General features: G+C 36.0%; 1 protein-coding gene across 1 annotated transcript in view; it reads right to left on the reverse strand.

Annotated features, from left to right (window-relative positions):
* Positions 1–22,174, reverse strand: part of SRBD1 (S1 RNA binding domain 1) — a 164,826-nt gene that overhangs the window by 98,967 nt on the left and 43,685 nt on the right. The window contains exon 15 of the mRNA XM_081315106.1: positions 6,735–6,826. Coding sequence (XP_081171232.1) covers positions 6,735–6,826 — 92 coding nt within the window. The remainder of the gene's footprint in view (positions 1–6,734; positions 6,827–22,174) is intronic.

Genomic DNA, 22,174 nt, shown 5'->3' on the forward strand with positions numbered 1-22,174 from the left:
GTCTCATCAGTGTGGTGTAAAGCAGTACAATCACTTCTTGTTGTCTTGACAGTATCCCTCTGTTGATGCAGGACAGTGTCAAGACAAAGAAAAATGATATACGCTCACCTCTGTTGCACTCCAAAAAATATTAACATTTCTAATTTCAGATAAACTTCAAATAGATCTGCCCTACCATTCGCCTACTGATGCTATGCCAAGTTTTATATAAGAATACATGCATAACCTTGCTTAGTCAGGCCAAAGGTAATCTCAGTCCAACATTTTTCCACCTCATAATGGTCAACAAGATGCCTCTGGGTTGCTCAAAAGCAAAATATGGAGATAGTTCCCTTGCAAAAGAAATGTGGAGGTAAAACACTCTCAGTCTGAAAGTTTCATTGAGAGTTCAAGACTCAATGTCCCAGATAAACATGACCTCAATAATACTTATCCAATCTTCTCTTAAAACTATTGACATTAGTGGCCATCACTATATCTCATAATAAAGAATTCTACAGATATGTGCATTATACTTTTTACTGTTCCTCACTTTACTTCTCTCGCTTTTCAAATGTTTCTAATTCATAAAGCCCGTGATATTTTTGAGTTATTTTTCACACACATTGCTGTCTAGTTTTAAAACAGTAAAACCCAACATGCACAATCAATCCCTATAGCATTGTATACAAAGTGCAGAAAGAGAAATGGAGAAAGAAATATTTATTATTTTAGATATAACATTTCTTTCTCCATTTCTCTTTCTGCACTTTGTATACAATGCTATAGGGATTGATTGTGCATGTTGGGTTTTACTGTTTTAAAACTAGACAGCAATGTGTGTGAAAAATAACTCAAAAATATCACGGGTTTTATGAATTAGAAACATTTGAAAAGTGAGAGAAGTGAGGAACAGTAAAAAGTATAATGCACATGATTATTTATTATTTTATCATAGCAAAACAAACAAAATCTTACTTGATTGAAAACTTTAAGATGCCTGGTAACTGCAATGATATATGGTTAGAATGAAATGAACACATCCTACTAGAAGAATTGAAAGTGTCTCTTAATCAGAATTGCTAGATTGTCAAAAATATTGTTTTTTTTTAAAGGAAATTTGGTAAGAAGCATTTGCCCAAAGTGCAGGAAAGGGCAGATTAGTAAAATTGCCTCAAGCTAACATTATGTAATTTATTTATTTATTTATTTATTTATTTAGTTACATTTATATACCGCCCTATTCCCTGAGGACTCAGGGCGGTTTACAGGAAATTAAAAAATCCACCATACAAAAGTTAAAAAACCAAATTAAAAATATTAAATTGACCCTGTATACTTAAAACCCCAATTAAATTTGATGTGGTAGGGTATATTCATGAAGCAATTATTGGGCAAACTGCATTTGTTTATATCCCATTTTTATTAATTTTATAAATAACTGAAAATGGCGAACTTTTCCAACACATCTTCCTACTCTTATTTTCCCCACAACAATCCTGTGAGGTGGATTTGGCTGAGAGAGAATGGCTGGCCCAAGGTCACCCAGATGGCTTTCATGCCTAAGGCAGAACTTGAACTCATGGTCTCCTACTTTTTAGCCTGGTCCTTTAACCACTGGCTCTCATCATTTGCAGTGATGCTTTCAGATACCGCTACCTACACTGACTTTGGGCACAAGCAAGAGAAGATTAAGGAGGGACAAGACAAACACTGTCACATAGCTGAGGCTTAGTATGAAGAAGATGAGCAGTTTTGTTCTGTGCTAATTCATAGGATTAATTTTAAAAAATGGAAGAAAAAAGATTTTGCAGATTCTTTAGGAGTCACTCCCTACCAGTATGCAGCACAGATTAACTTGGGAGGCAGAAAGCTCTTCTGTACTGGAGAATTTACAAGGGGAATCAAAGGGCAACATCAGAATGAAGAAGCTCACCCTTATCCACCATGGGTGCCCTCCATCTGTGTAGGGCAAAATCTAGTATGGGAAATTCTGGGATTCCACATATCTGAAAGTGCCCTGGACAAAACATATTGCACTGCAAAACTCAGTTGAGCAAAAGGTTTGACTCTTAGAAGATGACCCATGTTTTTGTCGAACTGTATGTTTTTGTCATATGTTCACATGTTGTTTCCAAATGCACATGCAAATCAGTTTAAAAACATACCAAACAAGGATCAGGGAGAGCAGGTATCAAATTTGCATTTAGTAGTAATATATTGTTATTGTTGCTGTTGTAATTACATCATCTTAGATACTGCATCTGTGCACAATTCTTTTAAACAAAACACACATTTTCTTACTAAAAAGCATGCTGGGTAAATTTTGAACACAGATCCAGGATAACTGAAAGAGTATTACTTGTCAGAAAAGAAGGCATATCAGCAAAGAGACCTGGTAAGAGAATACATTGTTTTAATACCTGACCTAAACCTCAGTTTTCATTATTAACTTTTAAAAATAGTTCATCTTTCAGACATCACAGCTGGGAGAAACAAAGGGGGAAAAGTGTATGTAGTACAATCTCTGATGTAACTAGTGAAATGGAAATTAAAATGAAAGTATTCCCCTGTGCTTCATTGCACTGACTTATACAAGTAACATAGACAAGCTTTACCAAGGAGTTATTTTTGAAACAGGCTAGCATAAATGTCACTGTCACTAAGAGAAAATGTCCTTTCTTATCCAAGTCTGAAGAAAATTTTGTACTGTGGCTTGTCCATATTATTTTTTATGATTTAGTGCAATGAAGCACAGAGTTGCTAGCTTGATTTTTTTTATATTAAAAAGCGCACGCAGAAATATATGGAAAGGGAAGCATTTGTTATTCTGTAAAACAAAATTGAAAACTGTGCTGAAAAACTCCTTCAGATAGCAAGAATTCTTAAACCAATGCAGAAACTGCCAATCAAAACACACAGGGCAATTTTTCAATAATTTTACTAATTCATAACAGCCATTACCACATTCAGTTTTAAGGCAGCTCATCTCCATGATTTGGCAGCAGTACAACTGCTTCAGGTTATTATGGTGAAAAAAATAAAAGAATAATTTTTTTAAAAGTTCTCTCCTGTATTCAGTAGCTAAAACAAATGCACCACTTTAAACAGTTGCTGCTGAAATTACGTAAGCAGAGAAGTTAGTTCACTATATATCTGTTCTCTATCCTATAGAACCAAACACATACTATGCAGCGCTTGCAAGTATATTACATTCTTTTCAAGAGAAGCAATCATGGAGCTTTTAAAATAAAACTCGGGAATTATTCCAATATTTTTCAAGCACAGACATATAAATGTACTAATACTGAAAATGTATTTTTAAGCTGTATGTTGTACTAGCACAAATGTGGATCAGGACAAGAAGTGAACCCAAATTATTATTATATTTTTTGCAGTGCACACAGCTGACTTTTTGGCATTAGTTTTCTCATTTGTCCTGTAAGTATGGAGAATGGGTTAAAGAGGATGATGGTAGTGTGCATCTATTTATAATCCTGCCTTCTTACTGTGATATTACAACTAATCATAAACTGTACACGAGCCAGTGCATATGCCACAAAAAAGGCTAATGTAAAATTTTAGACTGTGTTAAATGAAAACATGATTTTTTTAAAAGATGGAAATAATGTTTTCATTTTCTTATGCTGAAAACTGTGGCATGTGACATAGAATATAGGTAGAATATATAATTTAATATTGTCTGGGATATGGAAAACAAATCCTACAGGAACAGGTTGAAGGCACCAACTATGTTTTACATGAAAAGAGGAACCCTGAAGACAGACATAACAGCATTAATCAAATAACTGAAAAGTTACCCATTATTTGTATCTCTTCCTCCAGTATCTGAGTAGATATATCTCACTCTTTAAAAAGCAGAACTACAACTAATGATATTAATCAAAGGAGGAAAGATCTTGGTTGAACTGTTAGGATCTTGGTAATAACAATCTGAAGAGAGACCCAAGTTCCTATCAAGAAAGTGAACTTCTCCTTGTCTTTAAAGAAAAATTCAGGGAATGCAGGAGACTGGACAAAAGAATGCTCAAGACTTTCCCCAAGTCTATGATTTTTCTGAGTATTGTGGGTTTTTCACCTTTCTGAATTAGGCCAGGATTTTAAGAATGTGGTTTACATCTAATCTTTCCACTGGTTCCGTCCCTTTCTCCAAAAAAAAAGGAAAAAGGAAAAAGGAAGGAAGGAAGGAAGGAAGGAAGGAAGGAAGGAAGGAAGGAAGAAAGAAAGAAAGAAAGAAAGAAAGAAAGAAAGAAAGAAAGAAAGAAAGAAAGAAAGAAAGAGAAAGAGAAAGAAAGAGAAAGAAAGAAAGAAAGAAAGAAAGAAAGAAAGAAAGAAAGAAAGAAAGAAAGAAAGAAAGAAAGAAAGAAAGAAAGAAAGAAAGAAAGAAAGAAAGAAAGAAAATGGTGTTTCAGGGTAATTAATCCAACTAAATTAAAACAGTCCATTAGGAATGTCTTTGTTTATACCTACTTATTAACTACTTCCAGATTAAAAAAATGATTATTTTATTTTCAAGTAAAAGCAGTTTGTAATCACTAACACATCACCAGCATCTGGAAGAAAGATGCTAATTAAGATTTCAGAAACGATGTAGGAAGAAATTCCCATATTTGCTACTCTCATATAACAGTTGTTTGGGATTACAGCACACTCATCTATATGACTGCAAATTAGTCGACATTTCATTCTTTCAGAAATTTACAAATCTGTGAACAAAAACATTTGGGAGGTACTATACCTTTTACTAAATAATAATTTTCAAGCCAGTTTTCTACAACTATTAATTATTTATCCTTTCTTTCTTCTACCTCTTCTCACGAGTCTCCCAACATCAAAATGGTGTCTCTTGGGTCACAGAATGTGTCTGTTTATCTTTGGTCGGCATTCAGCTCTGCCTAGATAAGGCATGTGCTATTTCCTTGGTGAAGGAGCAAGACCCTTCTTCCACCATACTTGCATATCCCTAATCGTCACAAGAAGCATTCGAACTTTAATGTTCATGATAGAGAGGCACAGCACTTTGCACCTGTTATCTGGATTCCTAGCCAGCTATTAGGTTTGAACTACAGAAACAGAGGAAATGGGGACCGAAGCAGCATCTTCTAGATCACTAATAATACGCAGCACTCAAATAGTTTGAGTGCATCAGTTTTGTCTGGCAGTAGAGGTAAACTAGTATTTTGACCCTTAAACCCCCTAAGTTCCGTTCATGAAATCTTCCTGAAGAGAGATAAATCAATAGAACTAAATAACTCATACATTCTAATATATTCTATATTTGTTCAGTTTTAATTAAAAAACATGGTAAAGTCTATATCTGTGATTAAAATATTCACATATCTGCAAGCCAATTCAGCCAGGTATACATGTTCATTACAGCTCCATACATAATAAGGCAGGAAAAGCATGCTAAACATAACTTCTGGACTTCTTTCCAATCTCTCTGACAATGGAGGCCATAGCAGCCATCTTCCATTTTTGCCTCTGTTATGAAGTAATGCCTCATTCATTCATGGATTGTTTAAAATTAAAACATTTAATAAAAACATATATAAAAGAAAAATAATATAGTTGAGCAGAAGAGAACTTAGGATTAGAACAGAGAATCAAAACCAAAAGGTTAATAGCATCTTCATTTAGAAGGGAATTAAATAGCTTCTTAAGAAGACTACATACTGGATGAGAGATATTTTATAGATATGAATTAATAAGAAAAAAGCAGGAATACACAGAGTTAACATGTAGTTTAACAGTAACAAAGTAATTGACAACAAGAGGATAAGTTGTTTTCTCCAACTTGGTGAAAGATTGATTGGGATGGGAATTTTCAGTCAATTTGGGAAAGACTCAAGAAAAATATGGCTTAAAATAATGTTTATATATAAATTTCCAGTTTAGAAACTGCTGAAAGAGATAGATCTAGAAGCATATCATGAAAAATGTAGAAACAAATTGCAAAACTTCAGAGATACAAAGTTCCAACCACATTTTCAATAACATTATGTAAGCTCACATATGTTTCTGACTGCCAGTGGAAATACTAAGAAAAAATTACAGTGCTTATGTAAAGAAGAGAGCCCTACGAAACTTTCTTTACTCAAGTTGAAATTAGTTTACAAAACCTACAGCTCATTTATGCCTCAGCTCATTCTGTACTATTTTTTCTGATTTAAATCTGCCAAAGTTTCAAGGGAAGTAAATAAAAAAAAGAATGGAAGACTGAAAATTTCTATTATTATAAAAGTATGTGGGTCTCAAGTGTCCTTATTAAGACAGAAAGAAAAATGTATCACTCATCATTCATCCTTCCTCTATTAATTTCTCTATTCTAGTTATTCCCATTTAAGAAGCAGGTTTAATAAAATAAAGTCTAATAAAAATATTGTGTACTTAAGTCCTTTACAATGGGAGACAGAATATATGCTATGCTATGTATAACAGGATTAGATACATTTTGCTATATGTAAATGGCATGTAACAGCATGTAAACAATGAGATTTTTCTCCCAAGCATATGTTGGATTAGCCAAGAAATGTAATCAATATCTGTAAACAAAAGAAATTATTCCACCTATAATTTGTTTGTATGGCTTTATAAAAGTGTTAGTTCAGAATTTCATATTCAGTAAATACTCACAAAAGGAGGATATGTCTAAAGCTCAAGTCACTCTTTTAATGGTTATAATACACATATATTCTGTTTCTGAAAGAAGTAAAAATATAAGCAATAGTTACCTGCACTTCGTAGGTTAGGATCTAAATCAGGCATTTCTTTATAAGCTTCTGGACTAACACTATATATGGAAGCTCCTGCTTCATTGGTAATGCTGTAAAATAAAAAGCATAGAACAATAACTTTTATTTTAACAATTGATGAAAAATATGAGCAACAAAAACCAAAGGTTGAGAAAAACAGAGTTCTCTTAGAGACAAAATGCACCAACCATTACCAAAAAGAGAAACTTGGCAAGATTGTGCGTTTGTTTGTGTGTATTCCCAAATTTAAATATATGTGGTATATTTCAATTCTTCACAACCTGAATACCAAACACCAAACTCATTTGAATGTCACCTGTTTAGAATACTTTCCCTTGTGTAGATAGCCTTATTTCAGTAAGATTTGTGAATAAATCTGACAACACTACATCCTGCTTTGGAATATCTTATGCTACACAACTTTCATACTATTTGTAAGTGAACGTTGTATTTGGAACACATCAAGTATGTAGTTGTAGTTGAAGTAAAAGAGATCGAAGAAATATAGATCTCTAGATAAAATAAATAAAATCTTTGAAAAGAACAAAACAGCAGCAGGCAATGATTAACTAAGTTCAAGTTGTATTATTTTATAGATTTAGGCCATTATCTAAAAGCCAGGATGACATGATTGTGACAAGCACAGGTCCCTTTTCATCAGAACATTTATAACTGAGTTTCTCATTGATGCATTTAGAATTTTGAACTATAGTTCTGTAATTGTAGGTAACTCTGTTAACAGCAGCTCTTCAACTGCAGCAATAACACGCCTGTCACTCCAAAAAGGCAGTATGCATCCACATAACAAGGTTATACAAATGTAACTTATATTTATATTACAGCATTCTCCCAATATAAAATTAAACATGACTTTCCTAAATTAGGATAGAACCAACTACTTCTTCGTAGTCTCTGCAATAACTCCCACCACTATCTCCTTCAAAAGCTAACCAAGTCTCCTCTGAAAGTTATCTAAATCACAGCATCACTGAAGGCCAGCCTTAATAGCTGAAGTTACAAACACAAAATGCAAACTTACATGGCAGGACTATCAGTTATCATCCGCTGCTGAGATGCCTTCAAATGCCTCTACAGCTTTAGACAGAGGCAGATGCAAAGGGGAACTGAAATAAGGATCAGAGCTGAATCTTATTTAAAAAGATTAACACAGAAATCCAGAAGAGGGGATTGGCTAAGAGAAAATGAATTCCTTTTCACCTACTAGTGCAAACTTTCAGGCTGAATGCACAGGAAAGGAAACAATGGAATTTCTGTTCATTGAAAAGAACCAGCCCTTCAAGATTTATGGGTCAGAGGCAACTGGACTCAATTTTATCCATTTACTGAAAATACAACCTGCATACAATTGCTTCTATTAAGAAGCATTTATTGTTAAATATTTTACAGTATAAATGTTATAGTACAAAATATTACAATATACTAATACAATATAAAATAATATAAGCTGCCTCTGAACAAATATATGGGCATATAAAATCACAGAAGTGCATGAAAAAACTAAAATATTGTTTTTTTAAAAAAAATAATTTGTGTGTGTGTGTGTGTGTGTGTGTATGTGTACAAAACTCTTCTCAATAGCTAAGATTACTTAAGAAGATACCCAAGGAATACGATCCAGCTACCTTGTCAAAAAAAAATGACATGAAATGTTTACAAGTTACTGAAATAATTAGACATTTGTCATTAATTTAATTAATTTATATTGCCTGTTTTGCTTTGTTTAGCTTTTGCCCTTCCAAGTTGCTAATTAAAAAGTGAACTCAGCATTCATCAAAGCTACCTTGTGCTACGATTTACAAAAAGCAGTTTCTAGTATCACACTTAAAATTGCTCTAGACTGCTAAAACCCAGATTACTTTTGTTGAATTATGATGATTAAAAAGAGCCCACATGGCAGTATTAAAAACATTGCACAGAAAATTTGTCCTAAGATTTTCTTTAGGAAGCCTAAAAGGAATTACCTTTCAAGTAATTTCTCTCAGCATATTGTCCTTTATTTCTGAACACAGCTGATAATGCTTTCAAAAGTACATTCTGTCTTTTAAATAAAGCATATAAGAAGAGTATCCACAAATTAACACAATAGTAGCAGGAAAAAAGATCAAATCACTATTCCTCACAATAAGGTCCTTTTATCCTCACATCACTATTGTCACAGATGTGCTTAGTTGTGAATGCTTTAAAAACAAATCCAGTAAACAAAAGTCCAAGCCACTTGACTTTATAAAGATGACACGTTATTCTAAATCTTAATAATGAAGTTATTCAATCTAAAAATGTTATTTTATTATTCATGACAAATTAAATAAATTTCATAATAAACATTAATAGAATGATAAAATAGAAGAACAGGGGACTGTTTCAATGGAAATACGCTGTTTATATTTCCATTATATATCTTTATAAAACCTATATTAAGTTTCCTAATTGCATCATATTGACTCTTCCAATTTTTCAAATGTGAAACATTAGAATAAATGGAACATACTTTCAAGCAAAGAATGTAAATTATTTTAAAATACTCTAATCTAGAAATGCAATTTTTACTCTATTCTGCAAAACATACATAACATGCAACTGGTATATCAAAATGCACAGTAGCAAATACAATATAGAAATATTAATTATTTTGCCCAATTACTAGCAGGAAAAAATACAGATAATACTAAGCAAGAACTTTCATAACTTTTGATGAAAAGTATGCCGTGCTCCAAATTAATTACATTTATTGCCGCACAAATATGAAAACTCTCCCAGGAAACTGGATGATATTGTGAACAGAAGGGCGCATTTATAAAAATATGTATTAATTTCATCCCCTCTTAACCCAAGATTTTACAGGCTTACCATGATTTATTTCCAAACCGCATAGGTAAACCTGCCCATGTGAACTGGATGGGGGTGGGAGAGAGAAGGAGGGTCTAACTATTCTTGATTACAGTTATCAATTACATATGCTTCCAGCAACATACCAGCAGTCACAGATGGCAATCTTTTGATCCTGGATAATACTTAATGTGGAATAAAACATGGGAAGGACGAAACTTGGGACGTAGACATTTTGACTTTTTTCAGTGGATATAACTAAATCTAACTGGAAAACATACCATCTCTTTTCTTGTGTTTCTAAGATATTAGAAACATTAAGAACTGAACTGAATAACAAAAAAAGGATCAGGAAAACTGACTATCAAAGAGTAGATTTTTGCAGGCTTGATAATAAATTATAAGAATACTTTGCTGTTGTATTTTAAAAGTGTGTACATATTTTTTGATTCCTCATCAGAGAATGACAAATTCCACAGGATATTAAAATCATGGAATGCTATTATAAAAATTATTACTGGTAAGCAGCAGTCTCCAAAACGAAATGTCTGTGGAGAGTCTCAATCATTCTGGTCATGGTTATCCCAAAGGTGCTTTTTCCAAAAGGCAACTGGACTTTTTTGGCTTGAAAACATTTTGCTTCTCATTCAAGAAACTTCTTCAGTTCTGAACTAAACTGAAGAAGCTTCTTGGATGATAAGTGAAAAAATTTCAAAGAAAAATGAACAAGAAAGCCTAGTTGCCTTTTGGAAAAAGCACCTTTGGGACAGTCTCCAGAGCAATCTTCCTCATCTTGATCCCTTCATGTTTATTGGGATTATCATTGTTCCAATTTTTAAATAACTAGGCTGGGAATTTGACAAATTATGGTTCAAACATCCAGTTGCGGAATCATGATACTGAATAGCTTTGAACTAGGACCAGAATTCTCATCTACATGTAACACTTTTAGGTCATCTCGATCCAGTTCTACTTGATAGTGGGATTAATTGGAAGCAGGGTGTAGAGAACTCAGATTTATAATCAGAGCTCTTTGGAGGGAGAGCAGGATAAATCTGTACTAAATTATAATCACTGTGGAAAGCTTTCCTTCACCACCCAGAAGAGAGGATCAGGTAGCATTTATTTTGTGTTCAAGGCATTCAACTGCTGGAAGCAAAGGATGATTTTCTGTACTGAGCTACTGATACATCTGGTCTGAGAAATTCAAATACAGAATCTTGTGTTTGGAACATGGCTTGCCCTCAGCAGAGAGATACTAATGAAGATAATAATATAGATCATTGAAATGAGATAAAGCACTTCACACATTAGAATACAAGCGATAAACAAACAATAACAAACAATTTAGACTTTTAAGAGACTTTAAGTCTTCAGGTTTCTAGAATTAATTCAGTACATATATTTTAACTTTAAAGTTCAATAAGTGGAAGACAATCATTTAAATAAATTTTAGAAATAATACAAGAAAAAAGTGTATATCATCTGGGTTTTAATCTGTTTTAAAATGGCAAAATAAATTGAGGATGAATTTGGCATTCTCTGTATGTCTTACTCATGCTTAAACCAAGTTAAAATATATAAAACAGGTGAAGTAGAAAATATTTATTGGAATCAGTTCCACTGTATGGAATAAATAACTTTTGTATTACATAAAACTTATTCAAAATTATTATTCAAAGGCCATGCTAGGTGAGAATTTTGTAAACGAAGTCTAATACTAGTGTCCCATTTTACATAATGGCAATGCCATACCTAATGCATACGATTGCTTGGTTTGCTCTGACAGACATGTCCTCAAATGACAATATATGTAGCATCAAAAATTGACCTATGGAATTAAGATAGCTTTGAGGAAACATTTCACCAAAAAAAGTTTCCTACAGATCTATAAACCCATTTGTATGGTCATTAAAGGTATGCGTGCTTAGACAAAGGGGAGGAAAAAACGCAAAAGGCTATTAGCTGTAACTCTTCTGTGTGAGATGTATTTTGTAACAGTAGTACGAAAAATGTAATCTATATGTTCTCTATAATGATCACCACACATCTGGATGATATAGTGACTGGACTACACAAATGCAAAATAAAAATTATTACACATCATTGTAGCTATATGGTCTACTTTCTCTGTGAACCCTTCAGAGCAAAGGGCCAGGATTTCAGGAAAGCAGGGAGAAGAAAAATCCATTGCCAGAACTCTAACGTGATATTGGATTTTATTCAATTCTTCCTGTTTTCTTCTTAAAATACATTCCAAAGCTACAACATTTTTATACACATACAACAATATTGGAGTCTTTGAAATGTATACTTAACATTGTATTTTTCTTTAAAGAATAAACATTTAGTTTGTTGCCCATATTTGGTGTCCTCTGCATCATTTGACTTGTTACCTTCACAAGATTTCAAAGTCATATTTTCACTTGTTATTTAGCTAAAATTCATTCAAATACCATCATAGAATTTCCTTTTGAATAATGCATAAAGAAGCTAAATCAAAGAACACCAGCATGAAGAGAATAATGGTTATGTCAGAGTTTAGATATCTAAAGTGTTGTTTTGGCACCATCTGGTGACTAACTACAATACTGCAAAAACATGGAGTGCTTCAGTATTTAAGATCAGCATTGGACAAATTGGTTTATAAATACATGAACTATCAAACTAATGAAGTTTACTCAAGACTGCTTTTAAGCTAAATTTATTAAGCAAAATCTTCCTATCACTTTCATCACTTTTTTAAAAAAATATTTCCCATATACAGGAATGGTATCAAAACAACCTTGTATTTTATAAAGAGAATTTTATATTCTATAAGGAATGCAGATCTCTATGACCATATTGGTATGTTGCAGTAAGATACTATGTTTTATTGTCATCTGTATAAATCTTATTTCTAGTAACTGATGTAATTTTATAGCATGCTTTGCTAAAATATGGAGAGCCTACTTTAGATTAACTTGCACCCCATCCATACTTTTGACTGTACTTTTTGGTTTTAAGTTGTATCTATCCAAATGCTAAATATTTTTTTATAAAACCATAATTTAATTAATTAATGTATATGACTTGTTTTTTTTTCAGACTCTTGTCTTACCACTACTGTTTGCCATTGCACTGATTCCTCTATCAACAATGCCGAAAGGTCAGGCCATAGCTATTAAACATCAAAAACACCTGCCAGGCTATCCAACATCCTTTACATGGAAGATCTGTAGCTTTAGGGGAAAATAAAGGGACTTGCTACTCAAAATTGGATATACAGCCAAAATATTCAATGGAGTTCGGACTGAAAAAAAAATGTTCCCTCTTTTACCATCAACCAGGGAAAAACAGTGAAAACTGAAGGAACCAAGATACATTATGGAAATATCATCAAGATTCTGGAGAACATCAAAAATACTGAAATCAAGAAAAACTGCAATATAATTTAGACTTATATGCCACTTCATAGTGCTTTTCAGCCCTCTCTAGCTGATTTACAGAGTCAGCATGTTGCCCCCAACAATCCGGGCACTCGTTTTACCGACCTCGGAGGGATGGAAGGCCAAGTCAATCTTGAGCCGGTCAGGATAGAACGCCTGGCTGTGGCAGAGTTAGCCTGCAATGCTGCATTCTAACCACTGCATCACGGTTAGAAGTGAATATATCATGAAAGTGAAGAAAATCTTAAAAGTCCAAACTCAGTGGAGAAAATAGGTGGGTATGTTGCAAATGAACCAGATAGCTGAAGAAGAAAATATGGCATTGGAAGAATATCTGAAGGGCAGTAAAGGTAAGATGTACTGAAGCTAGTATACCATGAAGGCTTACTGAATAATGGAGAATGGTGTACAAGAAAGAACAAATGAAGAATAGAAAAGAGATATGGCAAAGCAAAGAATTACATGGCAAGACTTTAGGCCAGTTGCCCTCTCTTAACCCTAGGAAGAAGTCAATGGCAATTTCCAAAAATCTTGTCAAGAAAACTGCAGGGACTTGCCCAGGCAATAGCCAGGAATCAAGACCAAGCCAATAAACAACAACCCCCTACTGGCACTACATTCAGAGCCTGCAGTATATTGTATGTACTGTCCTGAAGAATGCTGGCCACTAGCAAGCAGGTTGCAGCATTATACACCAATTTACTTTCTAGGTGGTTTTCAACAGCAGTCCTAATGTGGGTAGTCAGTTTCATTTGTCATCATTGGGAAAACAGCACCCTTTTAATTTTTTTTATTTTTTTTTATTTTAATTCCTTTTATATCCCGCCCTTCTCCGAAGACTCAGGGCGGCTTACAAGCTTAGCAGTAGCCTTCATTCTATGTATATGCCTGCTTATTAGGGCTTTCATACACCCCCCAAGCGGCATTATTACAAAGTCAGCTTATTGCCCCCAACAGTCTGGGTCCTCATTTTACCTACCTCGGAAGGATGGAAGGCTGAGTCAACCTTGAGCCTGGTGGGATGCGAACCTGCACTAATTGCAGGCAGCTGGTGTTACTTAAGGAGGCATTAGCCCACTGCTCCACCAAGGCTTTTTATATACAAAGTAAATGAAACACCACACACACTGAATTTTGATATTTCTTTAGCGCCCCAACATCTTATTCTTTTACTATGTGATACCATACCATACCATAGCACTTCACAATTCAATGTATTTTAGCTGCCCCTAACAAGCACATTTGCTTGGTCAAAACTCAGACTCCATTTTAGAAACATCCTCTGTGCACATGTCAAAATATCATTCCATCTCATTCATCTCTTTTCTTTGAGTGGATTCTCAAAGCTTTAAATTAAAAAAGAAAATCCCTCTTATGAAACAAACGCGCTTCCATATATGCTCAACTTGGATTTAAATCCCTACTTGAGCTCACTCATCACTTTTCATTATTCTCCCCATAAAGCAATACAAACACTTTGCAAAAACAAGTTTTCCAGGATTATGCCCTGCAAATGTTGTACAGGTGAGCGAAAAGAACACACATTTGCAACTATGTATCTCTATGCATACACAAAAGGAGGACAGATTTGCAGCATTACCCTCAGTCAAAAGCAACACAAAAACTGCAATAACGTAGAGCTTATTTCTAATGCTACTGCTTGCCATTGTGAGCAATTCTCACAAAGCACAGAAGATGATAAAGCTTTCACCATAAATTAAAACATAAATCCATCAGATGCAATCAGAATTCAAAATGCATTGGCTTAAAAAAATACCAGCCCAACAAACATCTGAACATCATGATAAATGTCAATTTCAACAAGCTGACCTATTAATGTCATGGTCCTTTCAGATAGCCTATCCTTGTAAGGAGGCTGAGCTAAAGTGACTCTGAAAGCCACTGAACCTATAGAGCTAGACATAGGGAGCAAGAAAAGACTGACCCCTGAATGCCTGGGACATCTTTTTTTCCCCCCTGCAGAATCCAGATTTTCTAGTATAATCTTTCTCAACTAGGATTCTGCAAGAGGTCATGCTTGGACACTTTTTTTTAACTTCACACGTCCTGCAATGCTAGAACCCACAATGGTGACAACCTTTATGTACTGCAACAGCTTCCTATTTTTGTAAATGTTGTAAACTGTGGATTGTACAGGTTAGTAATGAATTGTACCTATTGCCATTTTTATGAAGGGGTTTCCTGAGCCCAATGCTTTGATTGTTCCAGGTTTTAGGAAGACCACAATTTGGTTAAAGTCAGCAAGACAACACCCTCTCCTCAGCAGCTCCTGTTCTGTACCAGCCTGCTACCGGCCCTGCATCAAAAGCAGGGACAACCCCTTTTACAAGAAGGCAAGAGGCTGGAATTACGCCTGCCAAATTTATTACCACAAAAACAAACGGAACAAGACAAACCAAGAAACAGAAGCTTTAAGAAACAGGAACTATCCAAGCGGTTGCCTTCAGCAAACCAGCCCTCCCACACATTCCCCTTATATAGAGTTCAGGGCATGGCTTCTCTGTGCCTCCTTCCGAGGAGCCCCATTGCCTTCCTCTGTTTACTCCTAATTGACTGCCTCCTGCGTCGGGCGTCCTTGAACAGGGCCAGCTGTGGGTCATCTTCATCCACGCTGTCAGGCTCACACAGCTGGGTCTCCACCAGGTGGGAGGGGCCTGGCTGGGGGCTCTGCGGAGCCTCAAAGCCATCATCAGCAAGTTCTTCAACACCCCCCTCCTCCTCCTCATCCGACCCAACTGCCGAACCCACAGGCTGACCCTGAATCACAACAGCTCCCTGCATAGTGTATTCTCCTGTCCTACCAACAATCCCATATTCCCATGTCCCCCATAAAAATGATATAGAGAATAAAGAATTCAGAAAACAGCAACAAAGATAATTAGGGGGGTGGAGGCTAAAATATATGAAGAACAGTTGCAGGAATTGACTTTGTCTAGTCTAGTGAAAAGAAGGACTAGGAGTGACATGATAGTGTTCCAATATCTCAGGGGCTGCCACAAAGACGAGAGGGGGGGGGCTGTCAGTCTATTTTTCAAAGCACCAGAAGGCAAGACAAGAAACAATAGATGGAAAACAATCAAGGAGAGAAGCAACCTAGAACTAAGGAGAAAATTCCTAACAGCGAGAACAATTAACCAGTGGAATTGTTTGCCATCAGAAGTTGTGGGTGCTTCATCACTGGAGGCTTTTAAGAAGAGACTGGATAACCACCTGTCTGGAATGGTATAGATTGGACTAAAAGAGTGCAGGATTCCTTTCAACAGTCAAGGTAAGCCATTCAAAGCAACAAATTTATGAATTTGGAAAAAACTCTATCAGTAATAAGTAATAGTATTACTTATACTATAAGTAATACACACACACACACACACACACTTACTATAGCTTGCATACCTACTGTAAATAATAAAATACACATAATGTCTCAACAATATTTGTACCCAGTGATGGAAACAAATGTGTCAAAAAAAATTATTTGATTCCTTTTTATCTCCACAGAAAAATAAACTGCTTCAGAGGAGGAGGTGAAGAAAAATCCAACTATCTAGATCTTAGGTAAAGGTAAAGGTTCCCCCGCACATGCGTGCTAGTCGTTTCCGACTCTAGGGGCCGGTGCTCATCTCCGTTTCAAAGCCGAAGAGCCAGCGCTTGTCCGAGGACGTCTCCGTGGTCATGTGGCCGGCATGACTAGACGCCAAAGGCGCACGGAACGCTGTTACCTTCCCACCGGAGTGGTCCCTATTTTTCTACTTGCATTTTTACGTGCTTTCGAACTGCTAGGTTGGCAGAAGCTGGGACGAGTAACAGGTGCTCACTCTGCTACGCGGCACTCGGGATTCGACCCACCAAACTGCCGACCTTCTGATCGACAAGCTCAGCGTCCTAACCCACTGAGCCACCGCGTCCCATTATCTAGATCTTACCTTCATCAAATAATGGAATGATGGGGTGACGGCCAATCCATAGAAGTTCTTTGATTGAAAGGAGTTGAAAACTGTTATGTCATGAATTTATAGCAATACTACAGAATGATTTTTTTTCTAATACCCTTACTTATTATTTATGGTCCTATAAGAAATAATAAAGTATTAGACAATGTTTAGGCAAGAAGAAGGTATGTTGATATTCAAGTAATTACAAGTTTCATCAATAATGCATGGGGCTACATGGAACTATATATGGAGTGGGATACCTCAGGATTCTGTCCTGGGTGCAGAACATTCAACATTTTTATACATGACTTATATGATGGGATAGAAGAGATCCTCAATACATTTGCAGATGAAAGCAAACGGGGTTGGGGGTGGAAGGTGCGGGATTGTTAAAACCTTTGAAGACGGGATCTGGGTTCCAAGGGCTCTTGTCAGGCTTGTACAATGGACCTTATCCAGGAAAATGCAGTTTAGTAACAAGTGATGCAGATTTCTGCACTTAGGTAGGAAAAATCAGATGTACATGTATAAAATAAGTACCCGGTTTAAATAAATTTATGAGAAGGATCTAATGTCCTTGTGGACCACATATTAAACATGAGCCAGCAGTAGACTGCAGCTGCCAAAAGAGCAAATGCAATGTTGAGCTAAATCAATAGAGGTGTAATGTTCAGATCATAGGAAATAACACTTCTGCTCTATACCGCATTGGTCAGACTATACCCAGAATACTGTATGTAGAATGCCAAGGAACAGGAAAAAGAGCAAAGAGATGGTAACCAGCTTGGAGGTAAAAATCTTATGGAAAATAGTTAAAAGAATTGGGTATTTTTGGCCTAAAAAGGAGATGTCTAAGGAGAGATACAATAGCAGTCTTCTAGTGCTTGTCACAGGGGAAAAGATGTGGATTCATTCTCTGTAGTGCCTCAGCCCAGGGCAAGAACCAATAGCTGGTAGATTTAGAAAGAGAGATTTGAACTCTAAATAAGGAGTAATAAATTTAAACTAAGTAGTAATTATTCAGAATAAACTATTTAGCAATGAAACACTTGCCTTCTGGAATTGTGGATGCTTAGTCACCAGAAGTTTTCAAAAATTTTACAGAGATTTGTCTACGATGGTCTAAGGCAGGGGTCAGCAACCTGAAACAGTGAGAGAGCCACTCGGAACCAGTTCCCTCACAAAAGGAAAAACTGGGAGCCGCAAAAAATGTGTGCGCATGTGCAGAACAGGGTTTGACTGAAGAGTGGAGACAAGGCGATATATGCACCTACCTTGCATATTTGAATTGATTGGTTGAACTTTTTTAGTCCCACTTTTTTTTTTGACTGCACATGGCAGAGGACTGGGAGCCGCAGGAGACGGCTGAAAGAGCCACATGCGGCTCCAGAGTCGCAGGTTGCAGACCTGTGGTCTAAGGAGTCCTGCTCAGGGCAGGGTTGGAAGACCTCCAAGGTATTGTAAGCAAAACATCTTCCAATGTAACATTAAGCAAATAAAATAATATATTCAGATACAACAGGTTTTCTTAAAAGAAACAGAAATAAAAGCAATTAACGGTATAAAAAACCAAAACAAATAACAACCAAAATAGAATTTAAATATCTGAACCATCATTGGCTTAAAGAAACAATAAATAAATTGCAGTCCTTCACAAGGATTTGCTTTCTCTCTCTTCATTTGCACCAACAGGAGTAGCAAGCTTGCTCTGCAGGTCTAAACTATGCCCTGCATAATTGATCTGTTGCTTTGAAGTGTTAAAGAAGCCATAGCAACTGTCAAGCACTTTTTAAATTCTTGTTATGCACAAAGCATAAATTTACAGAATGAGTGATGCTGACATTGTATGTTTTTGTTTTAATAGTTCACTGATTGTTAACCAGTAACAGCCATGCTCCACATGGGATTTTCATGCGAGACTGCAGCCAGAGTGAAATCAGTTTCTCATCTCTTTCAGGCGTGACAGAAAGCACAATGGGCACTTTATACTATGACAGATAATTTTCAGCTCAAAACACAATATTTTTCCTTAACAAACTAAGATATGAATCCGTTTCTCCAAGTCTGCAAATTCATAGCTCCTCTTTTCATTTAGGTCATTATTAAAAATGAAATTGAAGCTTTTAGTTAACCACAATTTCTCTCTTCCTCAAAATAGGTCAGCCATGATATTTTAATTTCAAACTATGATAGAAGGTATTTGGTTTTATTTCTGGCCTCTCTTTGAAGAAAAGAGGAAAAGAACGGCAAGGTCTAATAGAAAGCTCATTCATAATATTCAGCTTATTAGGTTGTAACATGACTATTGCAAAAACATTACAGGATTTCATTGACTCCACTCTTTTTTAAGAAGCAGTGTAATAAAACAACAGTTTCCACACTGTTAATTATTTATTCTCAGACAAATAAGTGGAAACAGCAGAACAATTTTAGTACTATTCTAAAACTAAACCTCTCCTGTAAGTTCTTCAGCTCCACCACATAAAAACAAACTGTGCAACTGTGACACTGGAATCCTTTATCCATTCATCTATGAACCATGCCCTCAGCATGTATTTGTGAAGAGAAGAACGGTCAGATATCTGTCTTCATCGTGTAAGAAAGGGGTGCAAATGGCAGGTGTCACAGAGCATTAGCTTCACATGTGGTGCTCAGAGGCAGAAAAACCACCAGCAGTATGTGGCCATGTCAGAATGGCACACTGGTTGCTGTACAAACACATATCTGAAAAGAGCAAATCTCAGAATCTGTTAAATCAGTTGGGGCCAGATGCTGTTATCTTAACAAAGCTGGTTCTGGCCATTCTTCTTCCAAAAGAATCTGCAAAATAAAGTTCTGGTGTTATAACTTAAAAATGTGATGCTTAGTAGGGCTATGCAAATCCTTTGAAAGAGGACATTTGTAATGTGAAGAAGTGTCTTTTTTCAAGCTCACACAACTGGTTTGAAAGTTGCTCCTGGATATCTCCACTTGCATATTTTTATCAGCAAAGTGAAGTGGCTATGCCCATATATACAGGGGCAGTTTCCTGTATATCACACCAGCCTGAAAAAAGCACATTGTTTTAACAATTTCAAAACAGGTGCTACATAGGTGCTCCCATGCATTTCAAAGTCTCTGTATAGCTCCCTCTTTTTGTATATATATATTAAATATTTAATTCTTATATGCTTCATTAATTTCTACATTATAATTCCTAAATCTTTCTGAGATATGTACTTCACATTTTACATTCTTTATATTCTTTTTGCTTACTAAATGCTATAAAGACAATATAATAACTCTTTTATTGCTTACAGCATGTGTATACCACTGATTTTCTTTAAAAAAACACTTGTCTCATCTATTATAAATATATTGCTGTTTACTTTTAGGCAGTAATAGGACTGAGCATATCCAGACAATATATTTAACAGTCAGCAGAACAGCAATTGAATACCAGGCTCAAAATACAAATTGCATCTTCAGCTAGAAAAATAAAATAACACTGAAGCTTACATTAATAGACAGCTAACTGATGGACAGCCAACCTCTAAGCACATATTTATAAAATACATGCTTAAAGCAGAACTTGAATCATTCCTCATCAACCTGACAGATCTATTGTCACCACGTCCCCATCACCCAAATTTTAGATACATGGAGCTTATGAAAAGCTCTGAAAATATGCAGCCTCTTTCCCTGTCTTCTCTACTATTCCTCGTTGTCACAATACCAAATATTTTTTCCCCAGTTACATATGTTCAGCAGCTGTCATGAAAGATCCAGATCTGAATCCAAACTGGCCCCAAATATCAGGTAATCTGAGAATCCTTACTGCCCTGATCTTCAAGACAGAACGGCAGAGATATAACCTTGCTTTGGGAAATTCACATTAAAGCAGTGTTAAATTAGCCCAGGGTGTTTCAATGACATCATAGATTTACTGTAATCAGGTAGATCTTCAGACATTCTTTTAAGGCAGTTTAGGAAATGACATACGTGAGAAATAAGCAGATATGCCCGGAAATAGAACAATGCCATATTGAACTAGATCAGCCACCCACTCCTACCAAACATGACATGTAAAATCCATAATCAAGATCCCCACACTTCTCTTTATTTATTTCTTTTATTTGTTCTTTGGGGTCAAGCAGAATTAATGCTTAACCCCCTTCATGGATTACTGCCTTGTCGTGGCGAAGGGGCTTGCGTAATTCAATGAAGCTATGAGCTATGCCGTGCAGGGCCACCCAAGACGGACAGGTCATAGCTGAGAGTTCTGACAAAACGTGATCCACTGGAGAAGGAAATGGCAACCCACTCCAGTATCTTTGCCATGAAAACCCTATGGACAGTACCAAAAGGCAAAACGATATGACGCTGGAAGATGAGCCCCTCAGGTCGGAAGGCGTCCAATATGCTACTGGGGAAGAGCAGAGGGCTAGTACTAGTAGCGCCAGAAAGAATGAAGCGACTGGGCCAAAGCCGAAAGGACGCTCAGCTGTGGATGTGTCTGGTGGTGAAAGGAAAGTCCGATGCTGTAAAGATTTTTTCTCCATAGGAACCTGGAATGTAAGATCCATGAATCAAGGAAAGCTGGACGTGGTCAAACAAGAGATGACAAGACTGAACATCGACATCTTAGGTATCAGTGAACTAAAATGGACAGGAATGGGTGAATTTAATTCAGATGACCATCAGGTATACTACTGCGGGCAAGAATCCCTCAGAAGAAATGGAGTAGCCTTCATAGTCAATAAAAGAGTAGGAAAATCAATACTGGGATACAATCCTCAAAATGACAGAATGATATCAGTTCGAATCCAAGGGAAACCATTCAATATCACAGTAGTCCAAGTCTATGCCCCAACCACCAGTGCTGAAGAGGATGAAATTGACCGGTTCTATGAAGCCCTACAGCACCTTATAGAAGTAACACCAAAAAATGATGTCCTTATCATCATGGGGGATTGGAATGCTAAAGTAGGAAGCCAAAAGATAACTGGAATAACAGGCAAGTTTGGTCTTGGAGTACAAAATGAAGCAGGGCACAGGCTGATAGAATTTTGTCAAGAGAATACGATGGTCATAGCAAACACTCTTTTCCAACAACCCAAGAGACGGCTCTACACATGGACATCACCAGACGGTCAACACAGAAATCAGATTGACTATATGCTCTGCAGCCAAAGATGGAGAAGCTCTATAC

This window comes from Vipera berus (assembly GCF_964194415.1).
Source record: "Vipera berus genome assembly, chromosome: 1".
Taxonomy (NCBI): domain Eukaryota; kingdom Metazoa; phylum Chordata; class Lepidosauria; order Squamata; family Viperidae; genus Vipera; species Vipera berus.